This window comes from Schistocerca nitens, chromosome 11, assembly GCF_023898315.1.
Source record: "Schistocerca nitens isolate TAMUIC-IGC-003100 chromosome 11, iqSchNite1.1, whole genome shotgun sequence".
In the NCBI taxonomy this organism is placed as follows: Eukaryota; Metazoa; Arthropoda; class Insecta; order Orthoptera; family Acrididae; genus Schistocerca; species Schistocerca nitens.
The window spans coordinates 66,089,361-66,103,132 of record NC_064624.1 but is presented as its reverse complement, the minus strand read 5'-3'; the positions used below and the strand labels follow the sequence as shown (position 1 = coordinate 66,103,132).

General features: G+C 39.8%; 1 protein-coding gene across 2 annotated transcripts in view; it reads left to right on the top strand.

Moving 5' to 3' along the window:
* LOC126212942 (uncharacterized) overlaps positions 1-13,772 on the top strand; it is a 485,086-nt gene that overhangs the window by 62,997 nt on the left and 408,317 nt on the right. For both annotated transcript variants that reach the window (XM_049940460.1, XM_049940459.1), the window contains exons 4-5: positions 8,171-8,245; positions 12,013-12,090. In XM_049940460.1, the coding sequence (XP_049796417.1) occupies positions 8,171-8,245; positions 12,013-12,090 (153 nt within the window). The remainder of the gene's footprint in view (positions 1-8,170; positions 8,246-12,012; positions 12,091-13,772) is intronic.

Here is a 13,772-nt window from a genome sequence, read left to right as displayed (position 1 = left end):
ACAAGAGGTTTCGAACGCTGGGCGTATCTTTTGATTTGACTGAGGCGTTTGATTGTGTTGATCACAAAATATTGCTCTAGAAGTTGGATCATTACGAATTTCGGGAGTAGTTCACAATTGGTTCAACTCTTACTTCAACAGCAGAGAATAGTGTTGAGAGTGGCTGTGCTCTAGGGTCTGACTGGGGTAAGGTCATATGGGGAGGGCCCAGGGATCAGACTTGGGGCCGCTCCTGTTCCTTGTTTACATAAATGTTATACCCTACAGTATTACAGGTAACTCTAAAATATTTCTGCTTGCTGATGACACTAGCTTGGCAGTAGAGGATGTTGTGTGCAACATTGGCTCGGTTTCTAATAGTGCAGTTCGTGACATAAGTTCATGGTTCGTAGAAAATAAACCAGCGCTAAATCACAGTATGATTCAGTTTTTACTGTTTCTAACTCACAATTCAACAAAAGCGGACGTTTTAATTTCACAGAATGGGGATATGATTAAAAAACTGAACAGTTGAATTTTCTGGTTGTTCAGATACATTCTAAACTGTCGCGGAAAGCCGACGTTCAGGATCTTGTTCAGACACCCAGTGCTTCCATTTTACTATTCCAACGTTACCTGAAGTAAGTGTTTGCCTAAAACGAAAATTAGTCTACTTTGGTTATTTTCATTCTGTCACGTCATATGGCATTATATTTTGGGGTAACTCTTCCCATTCTAAAATAATATTTTTGGCTCAGAAATGGGCGGTTCGGGCTATAAGTGGTGTTAGTTCGCAAAACTCTTGTCGACCCCTTTTCACTAGTCTGGGTACTTTGAATATATATATTCTTTACTGTCGTTCCTTGTTAACAATATCAGCCCATTCACAAGCATAAGCAGCTTTCGCTCAGTTAATACTCGGCATAAATCCAACCTTCATTTGGGTCGGACTTCCTTAACTCTTGTGTAGAAATGTGTGCAGTATACTGCTGCATCCATTTTTAGTAAGCTGCCGCAAGAATTCAAAAATCTTTGCAAAAATCTTTGCCATGTCGTTTCAAATAGGTGTTATCGTGTATATACATTTTATACTTGGCTTATGTTTCATTGTACTGTGATCTTTGTAATCAATAAACTTATCTTTTTAGATTTGTTGTGGATTCACTTAGGTTAACAGACTTGTAGCTTGTATAATTCCTCTCTTTTTAGAGAAAATGTTTTCATTTCTCCTGCTTTTGGCGTAACAACTTGAAGTGAGATACACTATGTGATCGAAAGTATCCGGACACCCCCAAAAACATATGTTTTTCATATTAGGTGCATTGTGCTGTTATCTACTGCCAGGTACCAGGTACTCCATATCAGCAACCTCAGCAGTCATTAGACATCGCGAGAGAGCAGAATGGGGCGCTCCACAGAACTTCGGACGTAGTCAGGTGATTGGGTCTCCCTTGTGTCCCACGTCTGTACGCGAGATTTCCATACTCCTAAGGATCCCTAGATCGACGGTTTCCGATGTGATAGTGAAGTGGAAACGTGAAGGGACACGTACAGCACAAAATGGTACTGGTCGACCTCATCTGTTGACTGTTAGAGACCACCGACAGTTGAAGACGGTGGTAATGCGTAATAGGCAGACATCATTCCAGACCATCACACGGAATTCCGAACTGCATCAGGATCCTCTGCAAGTACTGTGACAGTTAGCCGTTCTGGCGTCCCTGCACTCCAACCGCGTGCTCATACTGTGGGCGCCGTAGAGCTGCTACTGCCACAGCTCTCGCAGTCGAGTTGAGACACGGTGCGCGATGACGTAGGTCCCCGATGGTGAACGGGAGACAGAAATGCAAACTCGTACGACGGACGCTTCTTCTGATTTAAGATTGAATGATTCATTGCCCGGATATGCAGTAGTTGTTAAACCTTATCTCATGCGCATCGTACACACCACCAATTGCGAGGAAACAGTCTTATCGTACGTTGTTGGCTCGTTGCTATGGAGTTGTTGAACCTGTATGAAGCGAGATCCACAGATACTATTTGATCACGTCTGAGTGAACCTACGCCGTAATGTTAAAAAGAATGTTCAAAAGTTCTCTTTTCCATTAATGAAGTAGGTATTTTGATATTCAGATTAAATTGTCCCTGCTGAACAGTCGGTGGTTAACCATCATCAATTACATCACTTAGAAGGGAACCTCCCCATCGCACCCCCCTCAGATTTAGTTATAAGTTGGCACAGTGGATAGGCCTTGAAAAACCGAACACAGATCAATTGAGAAAACAGGAAGAAGTCGTGTGGAGCTGTGAAAAAATAAGCAAAATATACAAACTGAGTAGTTAATGGGAAGATAGGCAATATCAAGGACACAGAGACCGCAGGAGCGCCGTGGTCTCGTGGTAACGTGAGCAGCTATGGAACGAAAGGTCCTTGGTTCAAATCTTACTTCGAGTGAAAACTTTAATTTTATATTTTCAGTTTATGTGACAAACTCTTATGTTTTCATCACTTTCTTGGGAGTGATTATCACATCCACAAGAAAACCTAAATCGGGCAAGGTAGAAGAATCTTTTTACCCATTCGCCAAGTGTACAAGTTAGGTGGGTCGACAACATATTCCTGTCATGTGACGCACATGCCGTCACCAGTGTCGTATAGAATATATCAGATGTGTTTTCCTGTGGAGGAATCGGTTGACCTATGACCTTGCGATTCCTCCACAGGAAAACACATCTGATATATTCTATACGACACTGGTGACGGCATGTGCGTCACATGACAGGAATATGTTGTCGACCCACCTAACTTGTACACTTGGCGAATGGGTAAAAAGATTCTTCTACCTTGCCCGATTTAGGTTTTCTTGTCGATATGATAATCACATAAACATAAACATAAACATAAGAGTTTGTCACATAAACTGAAAATATAAAATTAAAGTTTTCACTCGATGTAAGATTGGAGAGGCACGTCCTTTCGTCTACTAATCGCACGGTTTTGCGATGCGGTCGCAAAACACAGACACTAAACTTATTACAGTGAACAGAGACGTCAATGAACGAACGGACAGATAATAACTATGCAAAAATAAAGAAAGTAAAATTTTCACTCGTGGGAAGACTTGAACCAAGGACCTCTCTTTCTGCAGCTGCTCACGCTACCACGGGACCACGGCACTGCTGAGCTCATGTCCTCCTTGATGTTGCGTATGTCTCCCATGGACTACTCAGTTTGTATATTTTGCTTATTTTTCACAGTTCCACACAACTTCTTCCTGCTTTCTCAATTGATCTGTGTTCAGTTTATCAAGGCCTATCCACTGTGCCAAGTTTAAATCTGAAGGGGGTGCGATGGGGAGGTTCCCTTGTTAGTAATGTAGTCCACGCTTGATATTTCACTTGGAACGAACAGTTTATTGTTCCTTGTCCACTAAATACCTTATAACTTTCGCACCACACTCACACGCAGTTGGTTGGTAAAGTCACTTCTATTAAAATTAAATTTCTTGACAGTTACAACTTAACTCTTCAGCGTAATTGTATTATCTTCGAGAAGTCGTGTAATTGTGCCCTACTCGAGACTAATCGAGTGTAGTCCTTTGATATACTATCCACTCTTCTTTTAGTTCCAATATTCACTAGTTTCGTCAATAAAGTTCAATTAACCCGCTATGCACGATTAAACGCGTCTATCAGTTCCTGTCTCTGATTACAAAATCAGTTTCCGAAGTTCGTGAATACGCAAGAAACACTTCTGAACGCAAAACAATCTCGTCGCCTTCCGTACTCTCAATAACTAAAACAAGAATTGTTCTCGCACGTCCTTACAGGACGAGAGCCAGCAAGCGACTTCTTCTGTGAAAGAGTATTGTAAACGCATCGAATTTCTTCGTTTGCGCTTAAAACTCTCTTCCACATAAAAGTTATCTCTGACTAACATCACCTTGGACTTGGCTTTCAAGATATTAATTGCAATTGTCACTTGGATATTTGTCCATGAACTAAATCTGAGGTTTCTTCCTCCTCTTTTAATAACAAAAACTCTCAGTGATGTATAATGTTGTTGTTATAAAAACTTCTTGGTGTTAGGTTATCGGCAAAGATGTCGTACGTATTTGCCAAGATAACTCTTCCCTACTTCATATTATGATATTCTGTCTTAATTGACCTTAAGGGAGTCGTTAGGGTGTTATAGCGGGAGGTGAGAAAACTTGGATTTCATGGTCGAGCGGCTGCTCATAAGCCACCCATCACGCTGATAAATGCCTAACGACGCCTCGTTTGGGTTGACGAGCGTAAACATTAAACATTGAACAGTGGAAAAACGTTATGTGGAGTGACGAATCACGGTACACAATGTGGCGATCCGATGGCAGGGTGTGGGTATGGCGTATGGCCGGTGAACGTCATCTGCCAGCGTGTGTAGCGCCGACAGTAAAATTCGGCGTCGGTAGTGTTATGGTGTGGTCGTGTTTTTCATGGAGGGGGCTTGCAGCCCTTGTTGGTTTGCGTGGCACTATCACAGCACAGGCCTACATTGATGTTTTAAGCACCGTCTTGCCTCCTCCCACTGTTAAAGAGCAATTCGGGGATGGCGATTGCATCTTTCGAAACGATAGAGCACCTGTTCATAATGCGCGGCCTGTGGCGGAGTTGTTACACGACAATAACACTCCTGTAATGGACTGGCCTGCACAGAGTCCTGACCTGAATCCTATAGAACACCTTTGGGGTGTTTTGGAACGCCGACTTCGTGCCAGGCCTCACCGACCGACGTCGATACCTCTCCTCTGTGCAGAACTCCGTGAAGAATGGGCTGCCATTCCCCACCTTCCAGCACCTGATTGAACGTATGCCTGCGAGAGTGCAAGCGATCATCAAGGCTAAGGGTGGGCAAACACCATACTGAATTCTCCAATTACTGTTGGAGGGTGCCACGAACTTGTAAGTAATTTTCAGCCAGGTGCCCAGATACTTTTGATTACGTAGTGTATTTCTACTATTGATCTCAAACCTCCTTTTTGCATGTTATGGTCCTCTTATAGTTATAGGTAGATAAGATACCTTATTATTATATGAAATGTATGCCCACTGTAATTATGTTTTATTAAGAAATTTGGGTCTTTGTGGTATCTGTATATAGAAGTTGTGCTAGGGGCAATGTTCATGGCCTGGATGTGATACGGTTTGTCACCAAATACGTAATATCTGGTATTTGTGTGATTATCTTTTATTTATTTATCGTTCATCTGTGGTCACGAAACGAACACTGATATAGTCTCATTGTATTATACAGTAATGATACCTATGACCAATATTTGTTGTATATAATCTGACTGGGTTCATCTCCTTACCCTGTTGTCTTTAAATAGGTAAAAGTATAATGATTAGATTGTTTTTAGACATGGATTGTTTTAATATCCACAACTTCATGGTTCTTGTGCGCAATGTATGTTGGCAGCATTAGACTAGTTTGGCAGTCAACTTCCAATACCAGTTCTCTAAATTTTCTCAATAGTATAGATGTCAATGTTATGCCATGATAGTTACTGTTCTGTATATCCATTACAGTTAATAATGAAGATGTGTAACCTGATGCCTAGGTGGTTTTTAGCACTGTAATTGTACCACATTGAATAGAAAATTTGTTTTTTGCTACTACTGTGTGTTAATATAGGAATTATTTTTTATATATCGATTACTATCGTCCTATGAAGCATATATGTCGTTTTCTTACATGTCTCCTCCTACTCAGCTGCTGATTGTCTTCTGTTGTTCAAGAGTAGCCCTTAAAATATGAGGTAAAGGAAATTTTAGCGGTGTCACGAAAAAAATACATTTTGAAGTTTGTTATTACGTTACATAGAACTATATAACTGATCGTATTGAAACGATATACGCAATTGCACAGCACTGTTTGTTTTAATTTAATACGGTAGATACAGTCTCTTTTGAAAAATATCACTTAAGTAAAAAAAAAGGGATGTTGTAAGTGAAGTACCAAAAGGAAATTCGTTGTTGCTCTTTAGACTAACATTACTGCTTTTATTACATAATTTCTTTTGCGCTCTGAACCAGGTGTACACATTTGTTGTAATAATATCTGGTTTCACTGATATGTGGTTCCGCTTTTATCTTGCGACAGATTTTAGTGTAAATTCCAGTATTAATATTCCTCTCTTTTTGTTTACACTCAGTCAACGACGTCGGTAAAGATGTTCTGTTCCTTCACATTACCACTGCAGCAGAATTATGTTATTGTATTACCTATGCAGTACAAATGTACTTTCTCTGATATAACCTGACTCCTGACGCATTCTTCCTGTAATTCCAGAATGAGATTTTCACTCTGCAGCGGAGAGTGCGCTGATATGAAACTTCCTGGCAGATTAAAACTGTGTGCCCGACCGAGACTCGAACTCGGGACCTTTGCCTTTCGCGGGAAAGTGCTCTACCAACTGAGCTACCGAAGCACGACTCACGCCCGGTACTCACAGCTTTACTTCTGCCAGCACCTCGTCTCCTACCTTCCAAACTTTACAGAAGCTCTCCTGCGCTGTGGCTGTGGCTAAGCCATGTCTTCGCAATATCCTTTCTTTCAGGAGTGCTAGTTCTGCAAGTTTCGCACCTAGGCTGTGGCTAAGCCATGTCTCCGCAATATCCTTTCTTTCAGGAGTGCTAGTTCTGCAAGTTTCGCAGGAGAGCTTCTGTAAAGTTTGGAAGGTAGGAGACGAGGTACTGGCAGAAGTAAAGCTGTGAGGGCCGGGCGTGAGTCGTGCTTCGGTAGCTCAGTTGGTAGAGCACTTGCCCGCGAAAGGCAAAGGTCCCGAGTTCGAGTCTCGGTCGGGCACACAGTTTTAATCTGCCAGGAAACTTCCTGTAATTGTTCGTCTTGTTTTTCCTGTGACGTCTGTCTGTTTGACATGAGATATGACTGTCAGTATTCTAAGACAAATTATGTCAGGTGTTTGTACAATATCAGTAGATAATTTTGATACTGTTCAGCTTCAATGGAGTATGGGATACTTTTAAGTAATCTGTATTACGCAGTAAGTACAAAAATGAATTTTGCAACCGTATATTTGTTGAGTTTTGTAATTTGTCTAGGAATTGTACATTCCTAAATCATTAATGTTGATGTTGATAGGCATTCTGGAGGGTGGTTATTACCAAAACCGGTAGACAGCTGGTATTTAAAAAGCATTTTATAAAACACTTTATGGCTGTTGAACCTCACATTATAGAAACATTATGAAACATAAATCAATTGGCACCCCAGTACAGATCTATAAATATAATTCAAACACAATGGAGCCCACACCAACTGACTGTGTCTTGTCCATTGGTCCCAGCTGTGGCCATGATGTGCTTGCTGGCCTGCCCTCACATGGCACCAGTGGAACAAGCTACCGACCATGACTTGCTGGCCACAGGAAAGACAGAACTTGCCACTCAACACTGCACACTACTTTCGTAAATCTGCAATTCCAGACCACGAAATATGTAAAATACATTACTTAAATGAAATTCCATAAAGTGAACAACCACAACAGAATTAGATGCACATATTATTAATGTTAGTCCCGTGATAATAACACAGGAAATCAAGCTCTCTTGCGAACCTTGCAGAACTAGCACTCCTGAAAGAAAGGATATTGCGAAGACATGGCTCAGCCACAGCCTGGGGGATGAATCCACAATGAGGTTTCCACTGAGCAGTGGACTGGACGCCGATATGGAACTTCCTGGCAGATTAAAACTGTATGCCAGATCGAGACTCAAATTCGGGACCTTTGTCTTTCGCTGGCAAGTGCTCTACCAACTGACGAAATCAGTAAAAATTTTCCATATTTTTCCAGAAATATAACGGGAGTCACAAATGTGATACATTGTTAATGAAACACACACTGACAATAAATTGAAAGAAAATAATTTTCTGTTTTTATGATGATGAAGCTGTAAGAATTACATCTGTTTTGCACACACTGGAAGTAAAAAATTACATCAGAAGTTTCAAAATACAAGAAAGTGATTGAGACATTACAAAAGCTAAAATGTTGAAAACAAATATTCGTTTCATTTTCAAATGTCTGTGTACCTAGTGGCTCTGAGTACCAAAAATTTTTGGATATTTTTTAAATAAGAAAATATCTTTTATGATAACTTTCAGGGGATTTTTTTTTAATTTCAGGGGAAACGCTGCAAGATGATCATGCGGCAAGAATGGCAGCAAATATTGGAGAATTAATAATGCCACATGACCATGGTAAGTTAAACATCTCACCATCATCCACAGCTAAGCATGGCACATTGCATGGATCTTTAGCCTAGTAGCTTTTGCATTTTATGTCAATGGCTGTATCCAGATCACGGGTTGTAAGGATAAGAAGCGACAGTACATGAATTTTGTTTAATTTCAAAAGATGCGTTATTTAGATTTAATAGCGTTCCAAACTGGAAGGAAATGTTAGCGTTCTCACCTGATAAGAAGTGCAATGGAATAGAAATACAGAAGACACATAAATAGGACTGTGAAACAATAGATAGACGTAAAGCAGTCCCATATGCTAAAAAAGGTAAGAACAAACACAATGGTGGCAACGACATTAGATGGCCACTGTTGTTGGTGTTTAGAACCATACAAAACTACTAGTTACATCAAGTACCACACACACTTGTCCATTAGTTCGTAACATGTTGTGCTTCCTGTCATCGAGAAGCTATAAGGAAAATTATACCAACGTTTTCCTCCATAACATCAAAGTCACCTAGTTAAATGATGTCTTTCATCATCTAGTTTGATATAACCGTTTTTGATCCTTTGTATCTTAGTCTCATCACAATGTTACATAAAAGAAGAAAAATACAGTAGGACCAGTAAAATTCTCAAAGCAGCAGATGGGCAGCTCGGTTCTTAGCTTATGTGGCTGCAACTCCCAGTACTGTGAACAGTATAATAAAAACAGGTAACACCACATGTATGTATGATAAACACAGATTCTTCCATCAGGGAGGAAAGGACTGATTGGTGTAGAGGATGGACAGGAGAAACGTGAATCTGAATCTGCCTGAAGAGGGACACATTGTATGAAAACGAACAGTACGCAAGACAAAATAAAATGCTTCAGATAGGTAGGATCTTAAATACAAACCTTCAATGACCAATGTAGAACCTTCATTTCAAGTACCATGGATGGTATATTAGAATACAGACTTTTTCGGTATATATAGTTGATGAAAAGCTGTCGTCTTTCCAGCTGAATGGGACTGTTCTCCATAAATGTTTCCCACTGTAATGGTGCAATATATTACTGTTGGATCTCATTACTGACATGTGACAAAACGTGTGGAGATAATTGTCTATCATTCTGTTAATTAGACTGACATTCCCGAAATAGCATGCATTCATTATTGTCACTATTGTTGCATTTATTATGAAAGTAATTGTCACATAATGCTATGTACTATATGTTTGTAAATATTGCAATAGCTATTACTATTGTTATTAGTGTTATTATTGAGAATCGTTCATTTACTAATCATAATGAAATATTAACTTACAAAGAATATCGCACAACACACCCTGCCACCTTCAGAATTTGAGAGAATGTATTCCGGTCAACATTGTCAAAAGCTTTCTCTGCTAGAAATGGAAGTTTGCCTTTCGTTAATCTGTCTTCTAAGATCAGTCGTAGGGACAATATTGCCACGCATGGTCCAACATTTCTACGGAATCCAAATTGATCGTCCCCAAGGTTGGCTTCTACCAATTTTTCCAATTGGCTATACGGAATTCGTGTTAGTATTACACAGCCGTGACTTATTAAACTGATAGTTCAGTAATTTTCACACCTGTCAACATCTGCTTTCTCGGGATCAGAATTATTATATTCATCTTGAAGACTGAGGCTATTTTACTTGTCTCATTCGTCTTCCTCGCCAGATGGTTTCATCGTGGCTGGCTCCCCCAAGGCTATCAATAAATCTAATGGATGGTTTTCTACTTCTGGTGCCTTGTTTTGACTTAGGTCTTTCAGTGCTCTGTAAAATTCTTCATGCAGTATCACCTCTCCCATTTCATCTTCATCTACGTCCTCTTCAGTTTCCATAATATTGCCCTTAAGTAGAGTTCCCTTCTATATACTCCTTCCAACTTTCTGCATTTCCTTCTTTGCTTAGGACTAGTTCTCCATGAGTCCTTGATATTCATACAGGTGGTTCTCTTTTCTCCAAAGGTGATTTTAATTTTCCTGTAGGCAGTATCTGTCTTTCCCCTAGTGATATATACCTCTACATTTTTACATTTGTCCTCTAGCCGTACCTGCTTAGCCATTTCGCGCTTCCTGCCGATCTCATTTTTGGAACGTTTATATTTCTTTTCGCCTGCTTCATTTACTGCAGTTTCATATTTTCTCCTTCATCAATTAAATTTCTTTTCTGTGGATTTCTTCTAGCCTTCGCCTTTTTACCTACTTGATCCTCTGCTGCCTTCGCTATATCATCTCTCAAAAGTACCTATTCTTCTTCTACTGCATTTCTTTCCCCTATTCTTGTCAATCTTTCCGTAATTCTCTCTCTGAAATTCTCTACAAGCTCTGGTACTTTCAGTTTATCCAGGTCCCATCTCCTTAAATGTTACCTTTTTGCAGTTTCTTCATTTTTAATCTACAGTTCATAACCAATGAATTGTGGTCAGAGTCCACATCTGCTCCTGGAAATGTCTTACAATTTAAAACCTGATTTCTAAATATCAGTCTTACCATTATATAACCCAACTGGAACTTTCCACTGTCTCCAGGCCTCTTCCACGTGTACAGCCTTCTTTCATAATTCTTAAAACAAGTGTTAGCTATGATTAGGTTATGCTTTGTGCAAAATTCTACCAAGCAGCTTCCTCTTTTATTCCTTACGAGCTAGTCCATACTCAACTACTACTTTTCCTTCTCTTTTTTCTCCAATTAAATGTTCGTCTCCCTTAACTATCTGAATAATTTCTTTTATTGCACATACTTTTCTTGAATCTCTTCATCTGCGGAGATATTTGGCATGTAAACTTGTACTGCTGTGGTAGGGATAGTCTTTGCGTCTGTCTTGGCTACAATAATGCGTTCACTGTGCTGTGCGTAGTAGCTTATACCGTTACTATTTTTTTTATTCAGTACTAAACCTACTCCTGCACTACCCTTATTTGATTTTCTATTTATAACCCTGTATTCACCCCACCAGAAGTCTTGTTTCTCCTGCCACCGAAATTCACAAATTTCACTATATCTAATTTTAACCTATCTATTTCCCTTTTTAAACTGTCTAATCTAACTGCCTGATTAAGGGATCTGACATTCCACACACCAGTTTTCTTTCTCCTGTTAACGACGTCCTGCTGAGTAGTCCCTGCTCAGAGATCAGAATGGGGGACTATTTGACCTGTGGAATATTTTACTCAAGAGGACACCATCATCATTTAACCATACAGTAAAGCTGCGTGCCCTCGGGAAAAATTACAGCTGTAGTTTCCCCTTGGTTTCAGCCATTTGCAGTAACAGCACATCAAGGCCAGTTTGGTTGACGTTACAAGGCCAAATCAGTCAATCATCTAAACTGTTGCCCCTGCAACTACTCGAAAGGCTGCTGCTCATCTTCAGGAACCACACATTTGTCTGACCTCTCAACAGATACCCCTCCATTGTGGTTGTACCTACGGTACGGTCTGATCTATCGCTGACGCATGCAAGCCTCCCCACCAACAGCAAGGTCCATCGTTAACTGCAATTACAAAAACAAGACCCTAAGAGGTGAAAGTAAGGTGTTATTGGCTTACATATATTTTTTGATGTTATGGTATTTAACCAGCTGTGTCTGTACAATCAGACATATCTAAGACATGGAATATTTAATCTAGTTTAGTTCATGATCTACTGTTTCATTTGCTTTGCCTCAGTACTTCAGTAACTCTAATATATGTCTTTTTCAAGTAAATGTTGAAAAAAGACAACGATAACGACAATGTAATTCAATATTTTGTCCAATTTCCAGAACGACAGTTTCTTCAGACTAAAGAGGAGAACAATTTTGAGACAAAAATTGTTGCGGTACCTTATTATGGTCATCAAGGCAAGTATCTGTCTTTTCTGTACTTGGTGGAATATGTTTTACATTTTACTACTGATCTACTCTATTGTTCTTCTTATTATTATTGTTAATAGATATTGGTCCACCAACGAGTAGAAGTTTTCTAATAAAACATGTGACAATCACAAAGTGGATAGCTGTATTACAAACGAGTTGTGTACATTAATGAAGACACCTATTTCTGTTATTTCAAATTTGTCTTATATCGATATGACTGATTTGATTTTATTATTTCATAAACCATCCAGTTTCTGTCTAGCTAATTTCTTGATTTGCGTCAGTTATTTTCAAATAAATGTGGGAGATACGAAAAAAGAAACTAATTGAAGATAACATAGTGATCATTGTGAGTGATGTGGCGTGTAATGTGAATGATTTACCAAATTGTGAAAGGATGAGGTTACGAAGAACTGTCACTCTCAACATAAACATAACACACACACTTATTCTGAGAACATTTGCAAGCAAAACTTTTTATCGCAAGACAATCAGTCAATAATACCAAACGCTTTGCATCATAACACAGAAGAAGTTGACGGGCTTCTTGCATGCATAATTTTCAGGATCTTGTACAGGAACTGAATGTTGCTGGCTTCCCTCCAAGTACAAATTCAAGTCTCACATATACATAAAAGCGATGCTTGGCTTCTCTGTCATGTAGAACCATGTTTTGAGGAGATTCTGTATGTGCACAAAGAATATTCATATCCCAGAAAAACATGATTAGGATTGTCTGTTCTGACTTGACAAACTTATGTAGGTCATTCCGAGCATATCTAGAAATTATGACTAAATCATTACTGTACATCCGTTTCTACATGTGCCTAATAAGTAACAGTTCAATGTTATTATACAGGAATTCTAAAATTTAGTTAATATGATAACAGGAAGAGCGTTACCCTCTAACATCATTTCCTAACTCACTGCACAGAAGGCCGGGGCTTTGTTCTGTACACCTTCAATGGAGCCGAGAAATGTTTTTCTAATGTCAGATGAGAGGCCAGTTGCTTCTTTCCTTCAATGTGTAGAGGAGATAATTGCAGGAGTATAGAGACTTGCACTGCTAATAAATACACTGAAGAGCCAAAGAAATTGGTATACATGCCTAATATCGTGTAGGGTCCCCGCGAGAACTAAAAAGTGCCAGTACACTACATGGCATGGGCTTGACTAATATCTAAAGTAGAGTTGGAGGGAATGACACCATGAATCCTGCAGGGCTGGCCATAAATCCGTAAGAGTATGAGGGGTGGTGCTCTCTTCCGAACAGCTCGTTGTAAGGCGTCCCGGATATGCTCTTAGAAGGTTCATGTCTGGGGAGTCTGGTAGCCAGCGGAAGTGTTTAAACTCAGAAGAGAGTTCCTGGAGCCACTCGGTAGCAGTTCTGGATGTTTGAGGTTTCGCACTGTCCTGCTGAAATTGACCAAGTCGTAGGGAATGCACAATGCACATGAATGGATCCAGGTAATCACAACAGAATGCTTACACATGTGTCACCTATGAGAGTCATATCTAGACATATCAGTGTGAGTGACGTGTGGGTGCTATTCTGTCATTCTGTGCAATGGATTAATCTGAGATGTACCCTTTACCCTGTGGCTCCTGCAAGATGCAATTTCCACCCCCACACCACTAGAGAAGTCAGACAAACGTTCCTAACGTTC